This window comes from Pleurodeles waltl, chromosome 6 (assembly GCF_031143425.1).
Source record: "Pleurodeles waltl isolate 20211129_DDA chromosome 6, aPleWal1.hap1.20221129, whole genome shotgun sequence".
NCBI lineage: Eukaryota > Metazoa > Chordata > Amphibia > Caudata > Salamandridae > Pleurodeles > Pleurodeles waltl.
Genome location: NC_090445.1, coordinates 1,560,177,764 through 1,560,198,043, shown reverse-complemented (window position 1 = coordinate 1,560,198,043; position 20,280 = coordinate 1,560,177,764). Strand labels below are relative to the sequence as shown.

At 44.4% G+C, this 20,280-nt stretch overlaps 2 protein-coding genes across 3 annotated transcripts in view; one reads left to right on the top strand and one right to left on the bottom strand.

Moving 5' to 3' along the window:
- CLCN6 (chloride voltage-gated channel 6) overlaps window positions 1–3,111 on the bottom strand; it is a 194,660-nt gene extending 191,549 nt beyond the window's left edge. The window contains exon 1 of the mRNA XM_069241255.1: window positions 3,024–3,111. Within this exon, the coding sequence (XP_069097356.1) occupies window positions 3,024–3,092 (69 nt within the window). The 5' untranslated portion in view covers window positions 3,093–3,111. The remainder of the gene's footprint in view (window positions 1–3,023) is intronic.
- A 551-nt stretch (window positions 3,112–3,662) lies between these two features.
- The window catches only part of MTHFR (methylenetetrahydrofolate reductase), a 59,912-nt gene continuing 43,294 nt past the window's right edge, over window positions 3,663–20,280 (top strand). Inside the window, exon 1 of one of the 2 annotated variants that reach the window (XM_069241254.1) lies at window positions 3,663–3,921. Coding sequence is in view for 1 of the 2 variants with exons in the window: in XM_069241252.1 (XP_069097353.1) it covers window positions 7,299–7,306 (8 nt within the window). In the remaining variant the exon portion in view is untranslated. Of the gene's footprint in view, window positions 3,922–6,818; window positions 7,307–20,280 lie in introns of those variants that run through there. The other variant, XM_069241252.1, reaches the window with a different exon arrangement.

Here is a 20,280-nt window from a genome sequence, read left to right as displayed (position 1 = left end):
AGCATCAATATCAGGCAAAAAGTGAGAGGGGATAACTGCAACAAGGAGCCATTTTCCTACACATGGTAACACTTACTTCCGTTAAACAATGTTTTGTTCTCACCATGGTTAGTACAGATAGTGCCGAGTATCTCTAGACATAAGCGTGTGTGTCCAGTGGTGAGACAGTCACCCCATATGCCAGAGGTGGCCACCAGCACCAAGCAAGAACTGTGACCAGGTCCGGATCGTGACTAGAGAGAGGCTGCTGTGGTGACCCCTACGGGCCTGCTCCGTGACTGATGATCAATGTCAGGTCTTTCTCACTCCACCACACCCTTACCACCACTTTGGAAAGGCACAAAGAACTTACCCAGCCTAGAGAAGCCATGAAGAACCGGCACTCATGTGTGAGGGTCTTGAGGTCCTCCGAGTGCGGCCTGCCTTGGCGGCATGCAAAGAACTTACCAGAAACAGGTACTAGAGCTGCAGCACCTATGGAAGGGGGCGCTCATGGACTCCAGTTGCTCCCACCCTGCAGATGACAGTAAGATGGGACCCCAGGGAACTAGCTTGCTAGATAGCACTTTGGTGCTTTTGACATTTATACAGAGTTGTAGTAGGAATCCTGAGACTCAGAGTAGTGGGGCTTCATCTGAATGTCGCCTACAGTGAATTGTGAGTAACAACAATAGCTATACCTAGGAAGGAGTGGGACTCAGGGACGTGCCTAAGAAACACTAAAGCCCTGACCGCAGGGGACCATGGAAATTGTGAGTCTTATGTTTCCCTTTGTGGTGGTAGCTGTATTTAAAAAATAAAATAAAAAACTTTTTTTTTCATAAAAGGAAGAGTTTGATTCGACAATCATTTAATGCTGCTGATGCGCCTATTTTAAGTTGGGAGTCTGTGCTTATACACCCGTATGTATCCCCGAGAAGACTTAGGCAGCTCGACCCGCGCTACTGAGAGTCACGAGCTGAACAGGTAGTTGGCCCAGATGTTCAGGAGCCATGGTAGTCCAGGAACTGAGACATACGAAGTACGAGTCTTAGCACCCTCGGCTGGGCCCAGTAACTCCTGCTGGTTCCGTGGCCCTCTGAATGGGGTCCTGATATATGCAAGAACAAAAACCTCAGAGAGGCACCAAAACACCGGTCAGGTGGCACACTATGGTAATCAATATTGCCTTTTAGAGCCCTAACACTTTCTTCACCCCACTTTCAGCCTTGGTTATCCCTATTCTCGCAGTGGAGGTACACACATCTGTCTTGTAAATACCATGAGCTTTTGGGTAGCATAAAATGAGTGCTCACCGTTACATCTGCACAGTCTTCTCTACTAGCTTTTGTACAGATTTGACGAATGCACTCTTCCGATAGGCGATACGTACCCGTGCTTCTTCTCAATGACTGATGTTCACACTTCTGATTATGATTTTTTTTTCTAAGCAAAGTATAGACACATCCGCCCGCCACTTCCCCCGGCAGATGATGTAGACACTCATCACCGGCATTAATTTGGCAGGTGGTGAGTGCACGCGTGTACACCTGATTGGATCACACATGTCCTACTTCTCAGCATTTGACTTCCATCTACCCAGGGCCACTGAAAATATGAAGCGGGGAGGGCCAAATTATGTAGCAGAGTTGACTAAATTATGTGGCAAGAAAAGGCAAATTGTGGAACATAATATGGCACATTTTGTGATAATATCACATCATAATGTTGTCATTTTTTAAATATTTAACAATGTGTGGGCATAGGTTGCATTTTACTAGTCCCCGTTTAGCTCTGAAATACAGCTAACAGCAATTTAAAGATGACGGGTCAACCTTTGCACGGGGCCTCGCTCGAGCGGTAGCACGGGTTGCTGCAAATTTAGTAACTCCCTACCTGAGCTAGAAACAATTATTTTTTGTTATGGTTTGCAGATCTTGATGCATATGACAGATTGTGTGGCAAATGTATACCTTTGTGGAAAATGCTGCAGCCGTCCAATCTCATAATTCGTGGGTTTCTGTTTATATATTTCGCATGCATTCTACAAACGGCTGGTGTCCACAAGTATGCCCTTTCTATTTCTCATTCAGTACCCACATCCGTATGCTGCATTTTTGCAAGAGTTGAGGGGCACAAATATGTCAAATACATTCGATTAGAAGCTGGATGCATAGCTCGCAACTACATTTCATCTGCAGCTGATGCGCATCTGTCTGACGCCTTCTTCCACACGATATGGGCACATCTGTCTCTATATTATTCAGATTGCTAGTGGCCACAAACACGTCTCCTTCAGTTCCCCACGGGTAATGTGATGTGCTGTGCATACTCTCAGAAACTGATGGACAAACGTTCGCCCCTTTGAACTAACAGCTAATATGCATTCCTCAGCCATCTAAAGCTTACTTGTAGCTCACGCTGGTATCGATCTCCTCCATTCTACCGGGCTGAAAAGACATTCTTTCAGGAGCTGGCATGCCCATATAAATGCGCAGCAGCTGGTGTGTAATCTCCCAGCAGGAGACGTGCATATCGCCTGATGCTCACACCGTGCACAAACACACCCAGTTTTCAAAGCAGCCGTGGTGATGTCTGCCCCAAGCATTGTGCCGAAAGTTTACGTGCACACTCACAAGCCCTATGCAACAAGCCCTGTGCATTGTACCAGAAACGTAAATGCCACCGCTCCCTTTCATCTTCACAATAGCTTATATTCACGCTTCTTCTCTACATTCTACCAGACGTTTACGTGGAGAGATCTAACCCATGCATCCTTGTATCAACTACACGTGATGTCCAAGTCACACCTATCATTGCAATTACTGGTGTACCTCGACCTTTTATCAGCAGCCCATTCCACCTCTGACCCATCCCAACTGCAGGACATCGTCATCCTCTTCATCTGAATCAAGTCCTCCCATAATTCTAGCCCCTTATTGGACACACCCAATCAGCCTTAGAGCAGATTTCTTCCTCAGTCCCATTCCCTTATCTGTCATCTATTCTGAATCTTCCTCATATTAGCGCTAGATCTCACTGACCAGCTCCTCAGGGGATCGACCCCCACGCTCCCCACAGCACCCACAACCGGATTCTCCGCAGCACGCCATCTCCACCGCTACCAATGAATAGATCACGTGACTACTCACGTGTACACTCTAGTCATGTGACCGACACGGAGCCACCCAGGACCCTCATGAGCATAAACACAGAAGAAGGACCGACGGTTGACATAGGGACTGTGACCACTCTGACAAGGAAGATGAGTGGACGAGGCAGTAATGATGCCATCAAAGCGAAGGCGTTTATTCCCGCAACTACCAATGAACCTAGTCAGCAGACTAAAAAGCAATTATGCCAAAATCATGGAATCATTTTTAACGTTTAGAATTCGAACGAAGAACTTGTGAATGATCCGGAACTTGATAGTTTGTCAAGCATAATTCCACTCGTGTCACGGTATCTACAAACACATCCAAAGCATTTACATCACTTGTAATTTAACAAAATATGTCCCTCGTCACAATGTATACTAAAGCGCCAAACACGGTAACTTTTCAGACGAAAAACGCCCACGCCAAGATGGCCCCCTCATTACCACGCGCATGCTTTGACAATCAAGCAGCATTGTAGCTGACGGCCATCCTAAATTAGGTAGCCGCCCGCATACTTATCATTATGCAAATATCATTCTCTAAGTGTACTTGAACTCACGCCCCCATGAGTTTCACGTGGTGACTGGTGAACTCGTTGCCCCGAACTGCGGATAACACTGTTTGCAAACGTCAGCGGAGTCTAAATGTGAAAGTGGGGCGGGGTGAAGGGAAAGCGTGAGGGCAGGAGGAGGAGCAGAAGCAGGAGAAGCAGGAGAAGTTAGAGGAGTGAGGAGCATAAGTGGCACCAAAGGTGGTACTGGAGTGAGTGCTGGAGCTTGCGAAGGTAAGGAGGGGGTGATTGTGTTTGGGGTGGGTATAATAAACATTAACCCTCCACACAAAACTGAAAGCCCCCCTTTATTGACAGACTCCGGATGTCATGGAACTGGCACAAGCTCGCCGGACAAGCACTGCCTTCATCAGACACTCCATACTTGCAGCACCCCAGATTTAGGTTTCAGCTTCCTATTTTTAAAATTGACCTTTTTTTAAATGTACACGCTCAAGAGAGATTGATAGTTGATGTAGAAATTAAATTCATCGTGTTTCTCCAAATCTTACTTTTCCAAATGTTTGCACGCATTACGCACTGCAATCCCTCAATGGATAGGTCTTCTGTCAAGAGTACCCCAATAATCACACATGCCTTAATGGGTATCATTACCAATATTTCACCCTCGGTGTTTCAATACCCTACGTTGAACAAATAGTCTCAGATGCTGACACACTAGTGCCTGATGCCCAGTATGCCAGACACACTCTAGTCTCACTTTAGACTTCCCAATTTAATCTGCAGAGGTCTCAATTAACAAGGATGATAATCTGTATGTTGTATAGTTTTTCATGTCATAGTTATGCCATTCCTAACTATTGTAAATAAAATATGGTAGCATTGCCCAATTTAATGGTATTCCATTCACTGACCTCAAAATGATGCAATGTGCACTTTGTCTTGCTGGGAATCCAAACATATGACCTCAAAATCACTGTATTTCTCAGCTGTGAGCATTTAACTCACTGAAAAGCACCCATGCCTCTGCAGTTCCCCATAATACAGTTTCTCCTGCCTTTGTCACGTTTCCTCTTTTTTAAACATTTCTCCATGCTGCAGCTCACTCATCAGACGCTGCATTATTTCTGCCAACAGACAACTCATTGGTCCCAATGCAGACCCCACATTCAGACACTATATCATTCTTCCCCCAGCCGACAGAAACATAATCTTCCCCAATCCATAGCAGATGATGCATTCATACCCAACCATGCCGACAGATGATGCTATATACATTCCACTCTGTCAGCACATTCATCCCTCCCCTAGCAGATGTTGCATTCATCTTGTCCTATCTTCCAGCAGTTCCAAAATTCAGTCCCCCTCAGCTGACACCAAATTAATTCCCCCGGCAGGTACCATATTTAAATCTAAGTGGCACATTCAGCTCCCCTCTTTGATCTCTAGCAGCTATCACCCTCCACCACCTTCTTTTGAGAGGCCCACTGCCTCCCCCAATTAGAGGCCCTCTGCCTCTTTCCCCTACTGAGGAGTCACCCTCCGCCTTCCGTTCAAAAGTCATCTGCTGCCTCAGTCCATGTTGAGAGACTTCCTGTAACCGTATTGAGAGGCCCTCTGCCTCGTTCCCATGTTTAGTAGCAACTTTCTGCTTCCACTCCCTGATGAGAGGCACTCCGCTTCCTCTTGCCATTGAGAGGTCTTCCGTCTCTACTGACCCATTGTCTCGTGCAGACACAATGGGTTTCATTCCCTTCTCAGAAACATTCAGAAACCTTCTCTCCTCCTTCCCCCATTTATTCCCTCTTCATCCACAGTCCTCAGTCCATGTCACAGCTTCTTCTTGCAGGATTCAGAGTAGCCATTTACTCTGCCAAAATAACTAATGAGAATAGTTCAACAATTGTTTAGTCGATGTTTATTAGTAGAAGACATTAAAGAGTTGTCTTAATTACGCTACAGAATCTAACAACTCTACAACAGGAGTGCCAGACATAGGTTTATGCCATATTTTCAAGATAAGCATTTTCTGTAATTGAGATGCATCCAATTGCTATCCTAGCATTAACGAAGATCGAGAAGATTGTGTTAAAGTGGAATTATGTTTTTATAACATTCAGTGGTGGGTGGCATAAATCTGCTTATATCTGTTTAGCACATAAGCTAATCTACTGTAAACCCACTCGCTTTTCTGACCAAAACATGGGATCTAGATACAACATTTTAAAGAGCCTCAATGTGTGGATTGGTGTTTACACAACTACATCAGCAAATGCTGCAACCAATGACTTTTTGCTACCAAATGTAGATATTTAGCCCAGGCCTTCCATTCTGTTTCTCATGCCAGTAGGACTGTAATTAATCGATGCCATAACTAATTAATTCTTGCACTGTGCTACCTCTGTTTACACTGGCTTAACTCAGAAATTGGTGTCAGAAATTCCAAAGGCCCAAAACGTGGCCATTGTAACTGCCATAAGATTTAGAAAAAGGGGTCATGTCTCTGAAGCCAGAAAAAATGCACCCTGACTTGCACTGAGTGGTCAATTTACTTGAGTGTCTGATGAGTATCTCGAAATGGTGCTAGGTTCTTCCCTCAGCACTTTGGTTGTTGGATCTTCAAATGCAAACCCATTAGATCTGTGTTTTTTTTATAATCTTCTCTTTTGATAGCCCCTTCTACATGTTTTGCTTCTATTGAAGAATGCTGTTCCCAAATTTCGAGGGTAAAACATGAACTACTTTTCCGGCGGAAGACCCAAGTTCATTAGAATATGATTGATTTGAATATATTTTTTCATCCAATCTGGCTTAACTTTTAAGATTCTGTTATTTTTCGGCACTGGGTTAACTGAGTTAACTCCCACTTAAGCCAGGAAAAAGCATCTAGCGAGAGATTACAAAGGTTGCAAGACAAAAAGTACCTGCATTTCTATTAATGTGATTTGAGACCGTGACTACCTGCAAATCTAGGTAGCTGCGGTCAGCGAGTACCTCCGCTCATTTAGCTGGTGCTGGAAAGTAAGGACCAGCCATTTTGCCTTTTGGCAATGGATATGCTGCCTGGCCTCTTCGCAGGCAAGCAGGGGACTGACTCCACAGGCTGGCTGAAGTGTCTGCTGGCCGAGGCAAAACCCTGCTACATAGCTTCTTAGTGGTATGAGGGGGTCGCATTGTCTGTTCTCCCCTGCATTCCTTCCCGCTTGTGTGCAGGTGGGTTTCACTGTTTGACTGGAGGGGTGAGTCCAGTGCCTGGTGGCCACAAGCAATGTCTTCGAAGCTCGCGGCCTAGCTGCAAGGGGGTCTCCGCTTTGTGGGTGGAGGGTGGGGGATGGGCTTTAGTCAATCGCCTGGCTGGGGGGGATACAAAGCACGTTGCTGTCAAGCCAAAGGGGGAGGGGGCTCTGCCTGGTTGCTGGGTCCGGAACAGGATGCTCTGCTTGTCTAGTGGGACGCTGCCTGGCCACAGAGAGAGCAGGTGCTACGCCGAGAGAAGCCACTTTCTCAACATCTGATCCCTCCTCGCACTTCTTGGCAGCGACTCAACTGGAACAAAGGCCACCCGCAGCCAGCGAGGACTCGACATCGGGCCGACGTTTCTAGCAGCTGCGACGGCTCCTGTTGAAGGGGGAGTCCGTAATACGAGAGGGATGAGAAGGTAGTGTGAGGGGGCTGGTGGCCTGAGGTAACACGGTGCTGTAGGCTGATAGCATGGGAAGGAGCCGCACTCCGGTGCTGAGATGAACGAGCCGGGGGAGTGAGGGGGAGGCGGGGTGGAGAGGAGCTACAACTACGCAGTGAGTGATGCACGGCTTTACGTGGGCCGGGTCCTGCCGGTGCTCAGCACCGTCAGTTCTAAAAAGAAGCTGCTGAGACGGATCCCTATCGGGCTCTCCATTTTTGCCCTTACGGTGAAAAAAATATCTTAACTCAGCAGGAGTATCACCCAGTGCTTAATTTGTAAATAGAAAAGTGCCGGTGCTCAGAGCTCTCCTCTGAAACATGCGGCTGCTGCAGTTAAATGTGCGAGCACGGAATAGGGAGGCAGCGTAAGCCTGAAGCCATCTCGGGCCTCTTTGATTCATTTAAACCACTCCCCAGCGCTTCAGCTCACTCTTGCAGCTTTCTGCTTTCTCCCTTTGTGACGCTTTTTCGTTTTTCCTTTTCTCCGTCTTTCCCATATGTGTCTTTTGCTCGCAGCAAATGCTTGAGGCAGAAGACTAAGCCCCGGCCCTCAAAAATAAGTGCCGGTGCTCAGCACCGGAAACAACAAGCACTGCACCCTCCGCCGCCTTTGATGTAACTCGAGAGAGTTAAGACACTAGTTAAGGTTCTTTCTCCGTCTCATTTCGGAACTGAAGCATTTTAATTTTCAATATTTTTTACAAAGAAACCATTGTTGTTGCTTATTTATTTTATGCAACTAACAAGCATTGACAAAGTTAATAGGCCTGACTTGTAGTTGGAATGTTACTTGTGTAATAGATCTGTACGCAATTGCAAAAGGAAGCAGCAGAATACCATTCGGGGGCCACACTATGCGAAGCACAGATTTTTAGCTTGCGTGTTTTTATGCCTCGTCATTAATTACATCTGCCACTACCCATTGAGAGGCTCTCCAGTTTTTTTTCATCCCACTTCAAGCCCTGGAGGGATGAACGGATGGTGTGAAGGGCCTGAAGAAGTCGATAGTTTCTAAATTTTATATATATATATCTTTATCTGGGCCCGAAGGTTTCACAGCGCTTTACATGAGCAATTACGCAAGGTCACGTTCATTTTTTAGCCATGGGGTGTTTAAATAATTTGCCTAGAATCACAGGATGTTGCGCTAACGCTGAGATTCCAACTGGGCTCCCCACTTTCAAAGTCGGCAATCTGACAGTAGCATCCCGACCCTACCAAGATAATGCGAGGAATTTACATCTTGAGGAATCCAACGTCACCAAGAGTGAGCACATAGGTTGGGGCTGGAATGGGTGTGTCGAGGGGTGGAGGGGGCTGAAGCTAATAGATCACGTTATCTCTAATACTGGGAGGAATGAGATTTGTGTAGAAACTCCGGTGAATGGGAGTACGTAGTGTGAGGTCAGGTACCGGAGCCGAGTGATTACGGGTATTGCAGAATGAGGAGGGGCCCGTGGGCGTCTCAATACCGTGAGATTGAGAAGGGAGCCTCTGGATTCCAATGTTGGGAGAATGAGCATGTACTGTGAGCATCCCGGATGCAGTAGATTGTAATCTGATGAGTAGGATCCGCTGATATTAGGTGTTGTAGCATTTATTATAAGGGGACTGCAAGCAACCACTTTAGCACGCAGATGAACAACAGGTACTGAAAGAAATGGGCACAGAGCAGATCCTGTTGGGACATTTAAGTTTTCTGGAAAAGGGTCTTCAATTTGACCAGAGGTGGCAAAGAGGGATTGTCATTGTGCCTACTTACAAGTGTGGGTATCAATAAACCTTCAAGATCTTCAAGGACCTCCTCCACTATGACCAAAGAAGCTTATAAGTAACACTGTAATAGCATCACGTAGTTGAGGCGTGTGGGCCTTGGTGTCAGAAGAAGGGAAACTTGGTGACCTAGAGAAATTAGGCAAATGAGAGAAAGAAAAATGAAAAGTAAATGTAGAGCGAGTATGCAACAAACAAAATAAAGAAAAAACAAGGAAGGCTGGGGAAGAAAGAAACTGTAAGGAAGAATATGGAACCAAAATAAGAAAGGAGGAAATGGAAAAGATGTAGAAAGGGTAAAAGAGGAAAGGAAGGAACTGAAGTCAGAAAACGATGACGAAACGATGAATGGGAGGGCATCAAAGGTGAAGTCAAGAAATGGGAGTCCGGGGAGGCAGAACGAGGGTAAAGAAGAGGAGCATAAAGGAAACGAGGAAACAAAGAAAGAAAGAAAGCAACGACAAAAGAGGGAGGGAATTGTAGTGGGGGCAGGAAGAAAGGAGGAAACAAGAAGGAGGGGGCAGAAAGGAAGCAAATGTAACAAGAAGGAGAGGAGACAAAAAAGAAAGATGGCCAAAATAAGTGCAAAGAAAGGGAGTAGAAAGAAACGAATGGAGAAGAAAAGGAATATAAAGGGAAGGATAATAGAAACACAAATAAAGCAAGTAAAGGTGGATGCAAGGGGAGGGAATGACAAAAAAAAACAAGGAAGAAGGAAAAGAATAAGGGGGCAGGTAAAAGGTTTTTATGCAAAAGGAGACTAAAATTGTGAAGGATTAACGGACAGAAGAGAAGAAAGAAAGACAGGAAGTTGATGAACAAGCATGAACATTTTTTGCAGTAACAGTAGTGTGGGAAAAAGTAGACTGCAAAAAGCTTGTCAAAAGATAGTTATCTAAAAATATAGCGAACAAGGTGTGGCTACAAAAAGAAATGGATAATGTGCCTTATAAGCCAAAGGTAAATGTACTGGGAGAAGTGACAAGGGGGCATCCTCCTGCTAAAGTAGACAGAAGCATTTACACTCAGGTTTGGGACTAGTAAGGGGCCTGCAGTGTTCACAGGAGGGTAGTAGTAAGGGATTGATAGCATTAATTAGTAGTTAAAGACTTTTAGGTTTAACGGAAGGGTAACGCTAAGGGACAGTAAGTGTTTTTTTTTTTAGGGATCAGGGAAGGATATCATAAAGGGGTAGTTTGGGTTTTGAGGGTTCAGGTAAGGGCAGCGTTAAAGGGTAGTAAGGGATTTTTAGAGTTTGGGGAAGCGTAATATTAAAGAGTAGTAGGGTTTATGTAGGGTTCAAAAAGGGTAGCAATAAAGAGAAGTAAATGTTTTTTTTTTTTTTTAGGTTCAGCAAGGGTAGTGTTAAAGGATAGTGAGTTTTTTTTTATGGTTCAGGGAAGTATAGCATTTAAGGGTAGTTTGGAGTTTTTAGGATTTAGGGATGGGTAGCAATAAGGGAACGTTGGGTATATAGGTTTAGGGGAGAGTAGCTTGACGGAATAGTAATGCATTTTTCAGGTCTGGGAATGGTAACATCAAGGTTAGTGGATTCTTTTGGGTTATGGGGAGGGTAGGGCTAAGGATTTGCTAGAACTCAGTGAAGGTTAGCTTTAAGGGGTATTACGGGTTGGTATGGTTTTGGAATTGGTAGTGTTATCGGATAATGAGGGCCCTTGAAGTTCAGGGAAGAATAGAAATAAGGGGATTTAGGTTCAGTGAAGGTTAGTGTTCTAAGATGGGTATTTTCAGGGTTAAGAAAATGGCATTAAGGGCAATTTGGATTTTTTAGGGTTCAGGGTTGGGTATTGCAAAAAGGGCGGTGAAGGGATTTTTATAGTTCAGAGATAAGCACTGTAAAAAGGTAGTATGAGTTTTAGGGTTCAGGTAATTGTGGTGTTAAGGGGTAGTAAATGGTTTTAGGGTTGATGGAAGTGTAGCAATAAGAGGAAGTAAGGAGTAAATATGATCAGGAAAATGTAATATTAAGGGGTAGGGTTTTTAGGGTTCAGTGAACGGTACCATTAAGTGGTAGTGAGGTTTCAAGGGTTCAGGGAGGTGAAGTGGTGAAAAGATATTGTTGGTTATTAGGGTACAATTAGATAAATTAAAGAATACATTTAATAAAACAACTTTTAAAATTCGAAATGTTTGAAATTGTCATAGGTAATAACCAAACACAAAATTATTACCTCAACACTTTCAACTCGATTTCACACAACAACATTATTATATATGCCCTTAAGAAACAAAGACGGTAGCAGAGGGAAGAAAAAAAGAAGAAACGAATGAGCTAGAAATAGAAAGAAAAAATAGTAGGAAAGACGAAAGAGAGTAAAAGCTGCAGACTGTAGGAAGAACTATACAGATCATCCCTGGTATGATGGTGGTCTTGGGCAAATGGAGGCATTTGTTACTTGATCTAGCCATGCCTTGCAAAATGATGGTCACCTTAGGCACTTTGAGTCCTCCATGGCTTCTATTATGCACCCTGGTATAAAGCATAGACATGATACCTTGAGTAGATACCATTATTATCCTGTAATGTGCTTATGTGTATCAATGCATTGTGTATGTGTACAAGGGTAGATAGATTATTTTCATTTGTGGCAATAGTGCATATGCGATTCAATACCAAGCTTATATTTAGGTGTTACAAATTTCTATAAAATAACCTACAAGCTTTTTGTCTGTGGGAGGGGGTGGATTTTTGTTTTGTTTTAAATGAAATGCATTTGGGAACACAATCATTTGCCTTTTCATGATATACTGAAAGCTGATTTGAGTGATTATTTGTGTTGAGTTGTGGCACTTATTACTGAAGATATTGCTTTGTTACTCTTAGGCTCTTGGTGCTATAGCTGTATGATATCGTCTGCAGTGATAAAGCTTGTATGTTATCTTTTCCACGCACCGCTCCCTTCTGGTATGTTCTGAGCCATAGTGTATGACGAAAAATCTTGTTGGTAGGAAAATATGGGAAATTGAAATTGAGCGGAAGGTAAAATTTAGTAAATGTTTTATGCATCTAGAGCAACGGTACTCAAAGTACGGCCCGCGGGCCGCCAGCGGCCCCACGGACCTAGCTTGGCGGCCCGCGAGACGCACACCAAACGCCACATCATAATGGCAGCAGTATGTAAACATAGAAGAGGGCCGCGGGAGCATGCTCCCGCGGCCCTCCTCTATGTTTACATACTGCGGCCATTGTTTATGGCGTTGCCCTGACGATCCTGGAAGCCAAAGCCCCATAAAAGTCAGCGCTTGCAGCTAACTTTTATGGGGCTTTGGTCGTCTGCTTCCTGTCACCGGCTCCACGTCTGCTGCCCGCCTGTCTGCCTGCTGTTCCACATTTGTGGCATCTTTACAGTGCTTTGAGTCAGGTAAGGCTCTTTGGTTATTTATTTATTTGTTTTTAATGTAGTGTGTGTTACTGGGGTAGGCATGAGAGCAGATTGCGCTGTGTGTGTGCGCTGTGTGTGTGTGTGTGTTACTGGGGTAGGGGTGAGAGCAGATGGCGCTGTGTGTGTTACTGGGGTAGGGGTGAGAGCAGATGGCGCTGTGTGTGTGCGCGCTGTGTGTATTACTGGGGTAGGGGTGAGAGCAGATGGCGCTGTGTGTGTTACTGGGGTAGGGGTGAGAGCAGATGGCGCTGTGTGCAGATGGCGCAGTGTGTGTTACTGGGGTAGGGGTGAGAGCAGATGGCGCTGTGTGTGTTACTGGGGTAGGGGTGAGAGCAGATGGCGCTGTGTGTGTTACTGGGGTAGGGGTGGGAGCAGATGGCGCTGTGTGCAGATGGCGCAGTGTGTGTTACTGGGGTAGGGGTGAGAGCAGATGGCGCTGTGTGCAGATGGCGCAGTGTGTGTTACTGGGGTAGGGGTGAGAGCAGATGGCGCTGTGTGCAGATGGTGCAGTGTGTGTTACTGGGGTAGGGGTGAGAGCAGATGGCGCTGTGTGCAGATGGCGCTGTGTGTGTTACTGGGGTAGGGGTGGGAGCAGATGGCGCTGTGTGCAGATGGCGCAGTGTGTGTTACTGGGGTAGGGGTGAGAGCAGATGGCGCAGTGTGTGTTACTGGGGTAGGGGTGGGAGCAGATGGCGCTGTGTGCAGATGGCGCAGTGTGTGTTACTGGGGTAGGGGTGAGAGCAGATGGCGCTGTGTGTGTTACTGGGGTAGGGGTGAGAGCAGATGGCGCTGGGTGTGCGCGCGCTGTGTGTGTTACTGGGGTAGGGGTGAGAGCAGATGGCGCTGTATGTGTGCGCGCTGTGTGTGTTACTGGGGTAGGGGTGAGAGCAGATGGCGCTGTGTGTGTGTGCGCGCTGTGTGTGTTACTGGGGTAGGGGCATTGTTTTGAAAAAGGGGGTGGGGTGGTTGTTCCCCCTCTAAGCCCCGCCCCCTCTAAGCCCCGCCCCCCGCTGTCACTTCAGTGCGGCCCTCGGCCGCAAACCATACTGCAATTTTGGCCCCCGAGAAAAAGTTTGTGAGTACCCATGATCTAGAGCATGGCAATTAAATGTCCATATTAGTTAGAGTACCTCTAAATCCTGTTGCTCTTTAATCAGTTACATACATATGACTGAAAAATGATCTGTGTGAGTGCAGTTTTAACGTAATGTTCAACGGGAATGAACCCTCAAGGTCCTCGGGGGCAGGAACAACTTGTCAGACGTCATGAAAGTATTGAAATATTTCCTCTTTTCCCCATTCACAGTTGCAGATAAACCCTACAGTATTTTGGCCAATGTATTTACAAACTATGTTGTAAAGTTCACAATTTTGCCGTATTTTTTGAAGATTTTCATTGAGTGGGTTAGGGGGCCATCAGAACAATTTTTCTAGGGAGAATTAGCTCTGCTTCCACTCTGCGCAGTTTATCATGCGGTTCGAAGAGGAGAGGTGGCAGGATTCTTTTCCTGGGTAGAAACCGCTCCACTGGCTCACTGTCACGTAGGTAAACCTGTTAGTAGCTCCTGCCTCTGCATAGTAGTTACGGAATTGCCTAGACAATTTGTCAGACCTTCGTAAATTTAGCAATGAACGAAAACTTTCCAAAATCGCCACTTTTGTGTGTAAAAACGCTCCTTTTCCAAAACCTTCCTTTAAGTTTCCTCCGTGTGCCCCTCTCACCTACTTTTAATTGATCCCAGCGCTGCTGCTGGTCCTAATAAAGAAAAACACACCTTAGGCTCCTCCAGCTCCACCTGTTTCCCATCCATCGCAGCCCAATGTGTGTTTCAGGCCTTTGTTACATTAATTATCTTTTTAAAAGGGCATCTCAGGACGGGCACAGTTTCTAACAAGTATTTGCAATGCAGTGGGTCTCGTATTTGCTCGAATTAGAGCTGTAGACGTAGTACATTTCTAACTGGACTTTTCTTGTCACATAAATTGAAACAGTTGACATGAGCCAGCCGATTCAAAGCGCCACGGCGTGAAGGAAAGAAACAAAAGGAAAAAGAAGTTCGCTCACATTGGAACATATCGGCAATCATGCAATTATCCATGTAACGCGGTCAGTCTGCAGGGCGTTAAGAAAACTGCCCCAAGGATGGACAAACGTAAAACATTTACCATTGATAACAAAGGATTTTTGAAACGCAATCCCACAAAGGAGCGAAAGTGATGGGCATGAGGTGGGCGTGGTTAAAAGCCCACAATACTTACAACAGGTCAAAGCACAGCACTTGCGCGCTCAAACTAAAAACAGACCATAGAGGACAGCCCATGCACGCAGAGTGTACTTTTAAGATTCAAAGCATTGTCCCTGCTTTAATGCCTAGAGCAGAGCATTGGAGCCTCAGCCCCATGTGTCCTGAACTGCACCCTGCTCACTTAGTTATATAAATAATTTCTGCTGCAGCCTTTGACCAGCCCTTTGCGAAGTGTTTGGCTTCTGTTTGCACTGCGCACGTGGTATTAATGATAAGGTGTTTCCAGTGCCTTCTGCCAACGAGCACGATGCAAACAGTGCACTGTGTAAAGTGTGGTCTATACTGCTCGTGGCACGTTTTGAATAATGCAGTGCTTGGCCTATTCTGTCGCCACTATGCACTTGATGTACAGTGGCGGTTGTTAAGTACAGTACTCCTCATGGCTCCCTGCGACTTCAGATCCCTCTTAGATGAGGCAGATGGGATTCAGAGAGTTGGTACTGTTGTCACTTTGAGCAACCCTGATCCGTGATAGAGAGCGGGCCCAAGGCTAATTGGAAGAAGTAGTTGGACCCCCTAACTCTTAAGTAGAGGTAGTCAGGGCTGTGGCCTTGCTGCAGTGTCTGAACTAAGTTCTTTCATATTCCTTCCACCTTTGGCAGTAAGCAGTGCCTCCCTTGTATTCAGGTGGCTGTGTTCTGTCCATTTGTGGGGAGTAAACCGGACTGGAAGTCGCAGGATGTGATTTGAGTGTGAGGAGAGGTGGTGTGCACGCACATTTTAATGTATTTCTGTGAAACTGGAGGCCTGAGATGAACTTGTAGTTCACTATGTTCACTCAATCTGCCAGCAAGCTTGTTTATAAAAGAGATAATCATTACATATTCGGACTCCACAACTCTGGTACTGAGAGAATTGTTGCTGTAGGTTACCGCAGGTGACCAGGTCCAGTATTCCCCGGTTTAGAATCTTTGACCCTCATTGCGAGTTTGTCGCAATACCACATGTGGTAAACACCAATATCACACAGCTGGTAATGCCAGTCCCTGTTTAAACATGTGTTTACACAGGGATCAGAACTTTTCCTTTTACACCATAATCAATTTGCGGGATGGCATGATTATCATGACATCTGACTGGCAGACCAGGGGTAAAGTTCTAATCCATACCTCAGATTTCAGGTTTACTCGCAGGGTTCAATCCGAAACGTCAGAAGCAAAAAGCTTTGGCAAACCCAATTGGTCTACACTCAGGTGCATGCCTAAGGAATGACCTGAGCGCATTGTTTGTTTATTTACCGATTCAAAATGGCGGACAACATTTGTATTGGTTATTAAAAAAAAAAATTAGTAGAGTCGAAGCACTTTTTGTACTGCGGAGCGGGCCGGTAGCTAATGCATACTAGGCCTTGCAAAAAACAATAACAAAATCAATAAAAAAAAAAAAAGACAGAACACAAAGGGTTATCAGAGCAGCAGAGTAGCAAGTTGGGGGAAACAATGAGGTGAGGGCGGTGGGCAAGGGAGTAACAAAGGTGCTTTAGATGCGCATAGAAGAAGCCACACAAAAAAAAATAGAGCCAGGGAGGGATGGGGATAGCAATGACTGAACATGGGATGCTTAAAAGGTCAGAAACAAGCTATGGTAAAGCCAGCAGGTCTTTGCTTTTGGGCCTGTTGACTTTGAACAATACCTCTTGGCAATGCTGTACATCGTAGGTAAAAAGCAAAATGTTTTTTCCCGCAAACAAAAGAAAATATGAGCCTGACGTAACATGCGCATTGCATGTATGCTTCATGACACTACAGGTACAAGCGTCCTTTAGTAAAATGCCTGGTGACGCTTGCACTTGCATACATCTTCACTCTAATGCTCCCTTACAGAATAACCCAGGTGCCATTTTCTTTTTTTTATTTACCAATCTTTGATGGCAGACAACAGTTGGTGCAGTAAAGAAAAAAAAGGAATTTTTTAAGTTGCACTAAAGAGTATTTGTGGAAGCAGAGCTACCCAGTAGCGATGGAAGCTGCTGAGCCCCTTTAAGAAATGTAGGAAATTTTTTTAAAAAATAAATACTAAAAGGACTGCAAGGGTGTAGGTGAGCCATGGAGAAACAAATGGGGCAAAGCAACTGAGCGTAGGGTGCCGGGGGGGATAATAATACTACCAGCAGGAGTGAAAACGGATTGAGATTGAGGGGGAAATGAAGCTCACAATGTAGAGAGCAACACAGATAATGAGATCAGGAGGGAAGCACATGAGAAAGCATCACATGTGGGAGAGAGCATCAAGGGAGCACTGGAGAAGCACACAAGGGAGAAAACGAAAAAAACGTGCATGCTCATGCAGTGTTTAATGAAAAATAAAAGTGTAGTACCCTAAAAGTAAGCAATCGAGGGATACAGCCCAGCCAATAAAAAGCATGAAAAAGAGGTTATGCCCCCCGGGAGGTACCAACACTAGAGGAAAAAGGAAAGCCATTGTATGAGAATCAAGGAATTATGTTTGACAATAAGGCCCACGAATAGTAAGCAGTTAGTGTGCTCTAAGCTACATTTTTAGGGTTGGGCACAAGAAGTCTATCACAGTTACTGGTAGACAGTACCTAAAAAGTAGTTCCCTAGATCCGAGCAGTGGAAAAAGTCAGTCAATCCAAAGACTTAAAATAATTGTAAAGAGACTGCTCAGGGGAAGGACCAAAAGAAGAAGAGTAAGTGGCCATTGAATAATTGTCAAGCAAATGAAAGTGACAATAAAGCCAAACAATGGTAAGCAGTGGGTGGGCTGTAAGCCCACTGTTAGATTTTGGTAATGTCCACACAAGTCTATTACCTACAAACAGCTGGAAGCTCTCTCGTAGCACGTCCTACAAATAACAGCAGAGGACGCAGGCATTAAGGGAGCCTGTATACACATTCACTTTTTATTTGAAAAGTATATCATTAAAAGTTTACACCACAAGTACACCGTTAGTTTACTGTTCTGTGATAGTAATAATTATGTACAGCATCGATCTTCATGCTTGTCGGAGTTGGAGTACTTCATCCCGTTTTGGTGCATGAACATCCAATGAATGTCCTGCTATTTCAGGTAAAAATACATTCAAATAATGTCACCAATTCTCAAGTTGCCTGTTTATCCTGACAGGACCTATTGGGCAATCACAATTTTGGTGATCTTAACTGGAAGTAAGATTTCTTGGCTCCAGCACAACCTATTTGTAGCCCTGGTGGTGTGCCCAGCAGGCTGCTCAAGCATTGGGCGACTGTTCTCCCCCACCTTTCAAATATTGGGCTGTATCATACTTTCATTCACATACAAAAGGTTGCAGATCAGCAGAGAGCTGTGACTTTGGTCCCCAAGATGCCACTAGTGAGTTTACCTGTTGACTTCTCACAGGCGCATTATTCCTGCACCAGTTACCGGCAAAAAAGGTATGTTTCCTACTTCCCCCTCCTTTCCCTGCGGTTATGATGATATATGTGTCAATGTGTAGAAATGAGTGAGACTGCAACAATGCCTGTAAGCCCCTGATTCACAGTGAGCAACGCAAAGGGTTGTGTACCAGTCTGAAACCTTGGGTACATTTCTTCGAACGTTTTCCTAGTATTGTTCCTTTTTTGGAGGCGCGCCTTGTACCATCTGTTGGCTTTTGATTTGACCAATGGATGCTTTTTTGTATTGAGTGTTGCACCAGGTCCAGGATAGTTAATAACAGTGCTTCAGTGACTGCACACTCCTCTCGCTGGCATGTTGTAGTTGGTGTTTTGATTGAAAGGGTTCTAGCAAGCAAGAAAAGGTTTGTTTCTGCAGGTGCGGGGTGAGATTTGTGCAGAATTGATTGTAGTTATGGAACATAATGTGTGTGTGAACTGATAAGGAAGTTTTGAGGTTGAGGATAGTATCTAGTTCACTCTATGACTTTTCATCATGAGTTGGGCAGTTAACAAACTGAGATTGTCCGTGGCGTCTGAATGTCTTTTCCACTTGATTTGAGCAGTTCCTTTATTCTGAGAAGGAGCACTCTTACAAATAAGGTCTGAAGTCGTGTGCAAGGCCAGTAAAGCTTGCTGTTTATGTGCTTTTTCTAGGGAATGTCTAAAAGTGATCGTATGAGTGCCTGTAATGATCAGCGAGTTTTTGGAATACTCTGAAAAGCCAGAATGATGTGTGTTTGAATATGCCTCTAAGTATAAAACTTAACATGAAATAGGTTTCTTTTTAACACAACAGGTATCTTCAGTATGTATGAAATGCTCTAGAAGATCAAAAATTGGAAAACCCTAATCTACCATAGATATTTTACATTTATTTAATTGAACGACATGTAGACTGCTTTCAGCATGTCATTATTCATTGTTTTTATACATTTGTTTGTTAATCTCATCATACAAGCCAAACATTTTTAAATGTAATATAAGGCATACAGAAACATATTGTATTCGAATTGGAAAACATTGCTCTTCTTCACTTTTTCGGAGGGGGGGGGCGTAGAACCCACATAGAACTTAAAAAGGACACATGTAGCAACAGTTGTCTGTACATATAGCACCACATGATTTCTCATGTGTTTGACAGTATGTGAGTCAGTGTATCAAGTGACTCCCTTTTTCAATAGAAAATCCTTATCCTGCCTTGTTTGAAATGTCTCTCGGTAGGGTGCCTTCAGGTGTCCTTAGAATGTCCTATGCATTTCTTTCTTTTATGTGGCACCAAGGCTGTCATGTGTTTAGCCAACGTTTCAATCTCTGTGCTTAACAATGTTTAACAAGATCTTTATTGAATCTGTAAAACTTAATTGGGTGTGCTTAAAAAGAAACCAAATAATTTTGTCTTAGGGACATTTAAACGATACAGTGACTGTGTCTGTCTAAATTAGGTTTGTGCATATACCAGTCATTTTTTAATTATTCAGTGCACTCTGTATGGAAAAAAATAATAATTTAAATGTAAACAAGAGTTTCACCTTTGGCGCTGACCCTAGCCTGTCACTTAACATCCTTTTGGTGTATATATACAAACAATAGTTAGTAGTGGTATCAGTAGATGCACATCCTTGCAATATCCAGTAGTAAATATTTATGACAAGTACATTGAAAATTGCTTAATCAGTATTAACAAAATAACGTGGGGCTGAACAATAATTGATGCTTTACTTCCCAAAAGCATGTAGAGTTGCACCACCAAGGTAGCTAGAGATACCGCAGCACTCGTATGAATACCATTTTGATGCATTTATCCAGATGAGTCTGATTGGAGTGAAATCCTTTTATTGGTGTTTGAAACATCAGTGTAACATATAAAAGTTGAAGATAGTGCCATAGCCAACACGTGTTTCATCACAATAGTGACTTTTTCAAGGCTTTAGCATGTCAAGACTTGCCAACGTTGTGTACATTTTGTAGTGCCCTCTTTTGTTAGTAGAGTCAGGCTGTTTGTTACTTCCCCCACCACACCCTTGTTGTTTTTCCTCCCTAAAGGGGCAGTGGCTTATGGGGTGTCATTTTTGAGGGTAAAGTAAGATT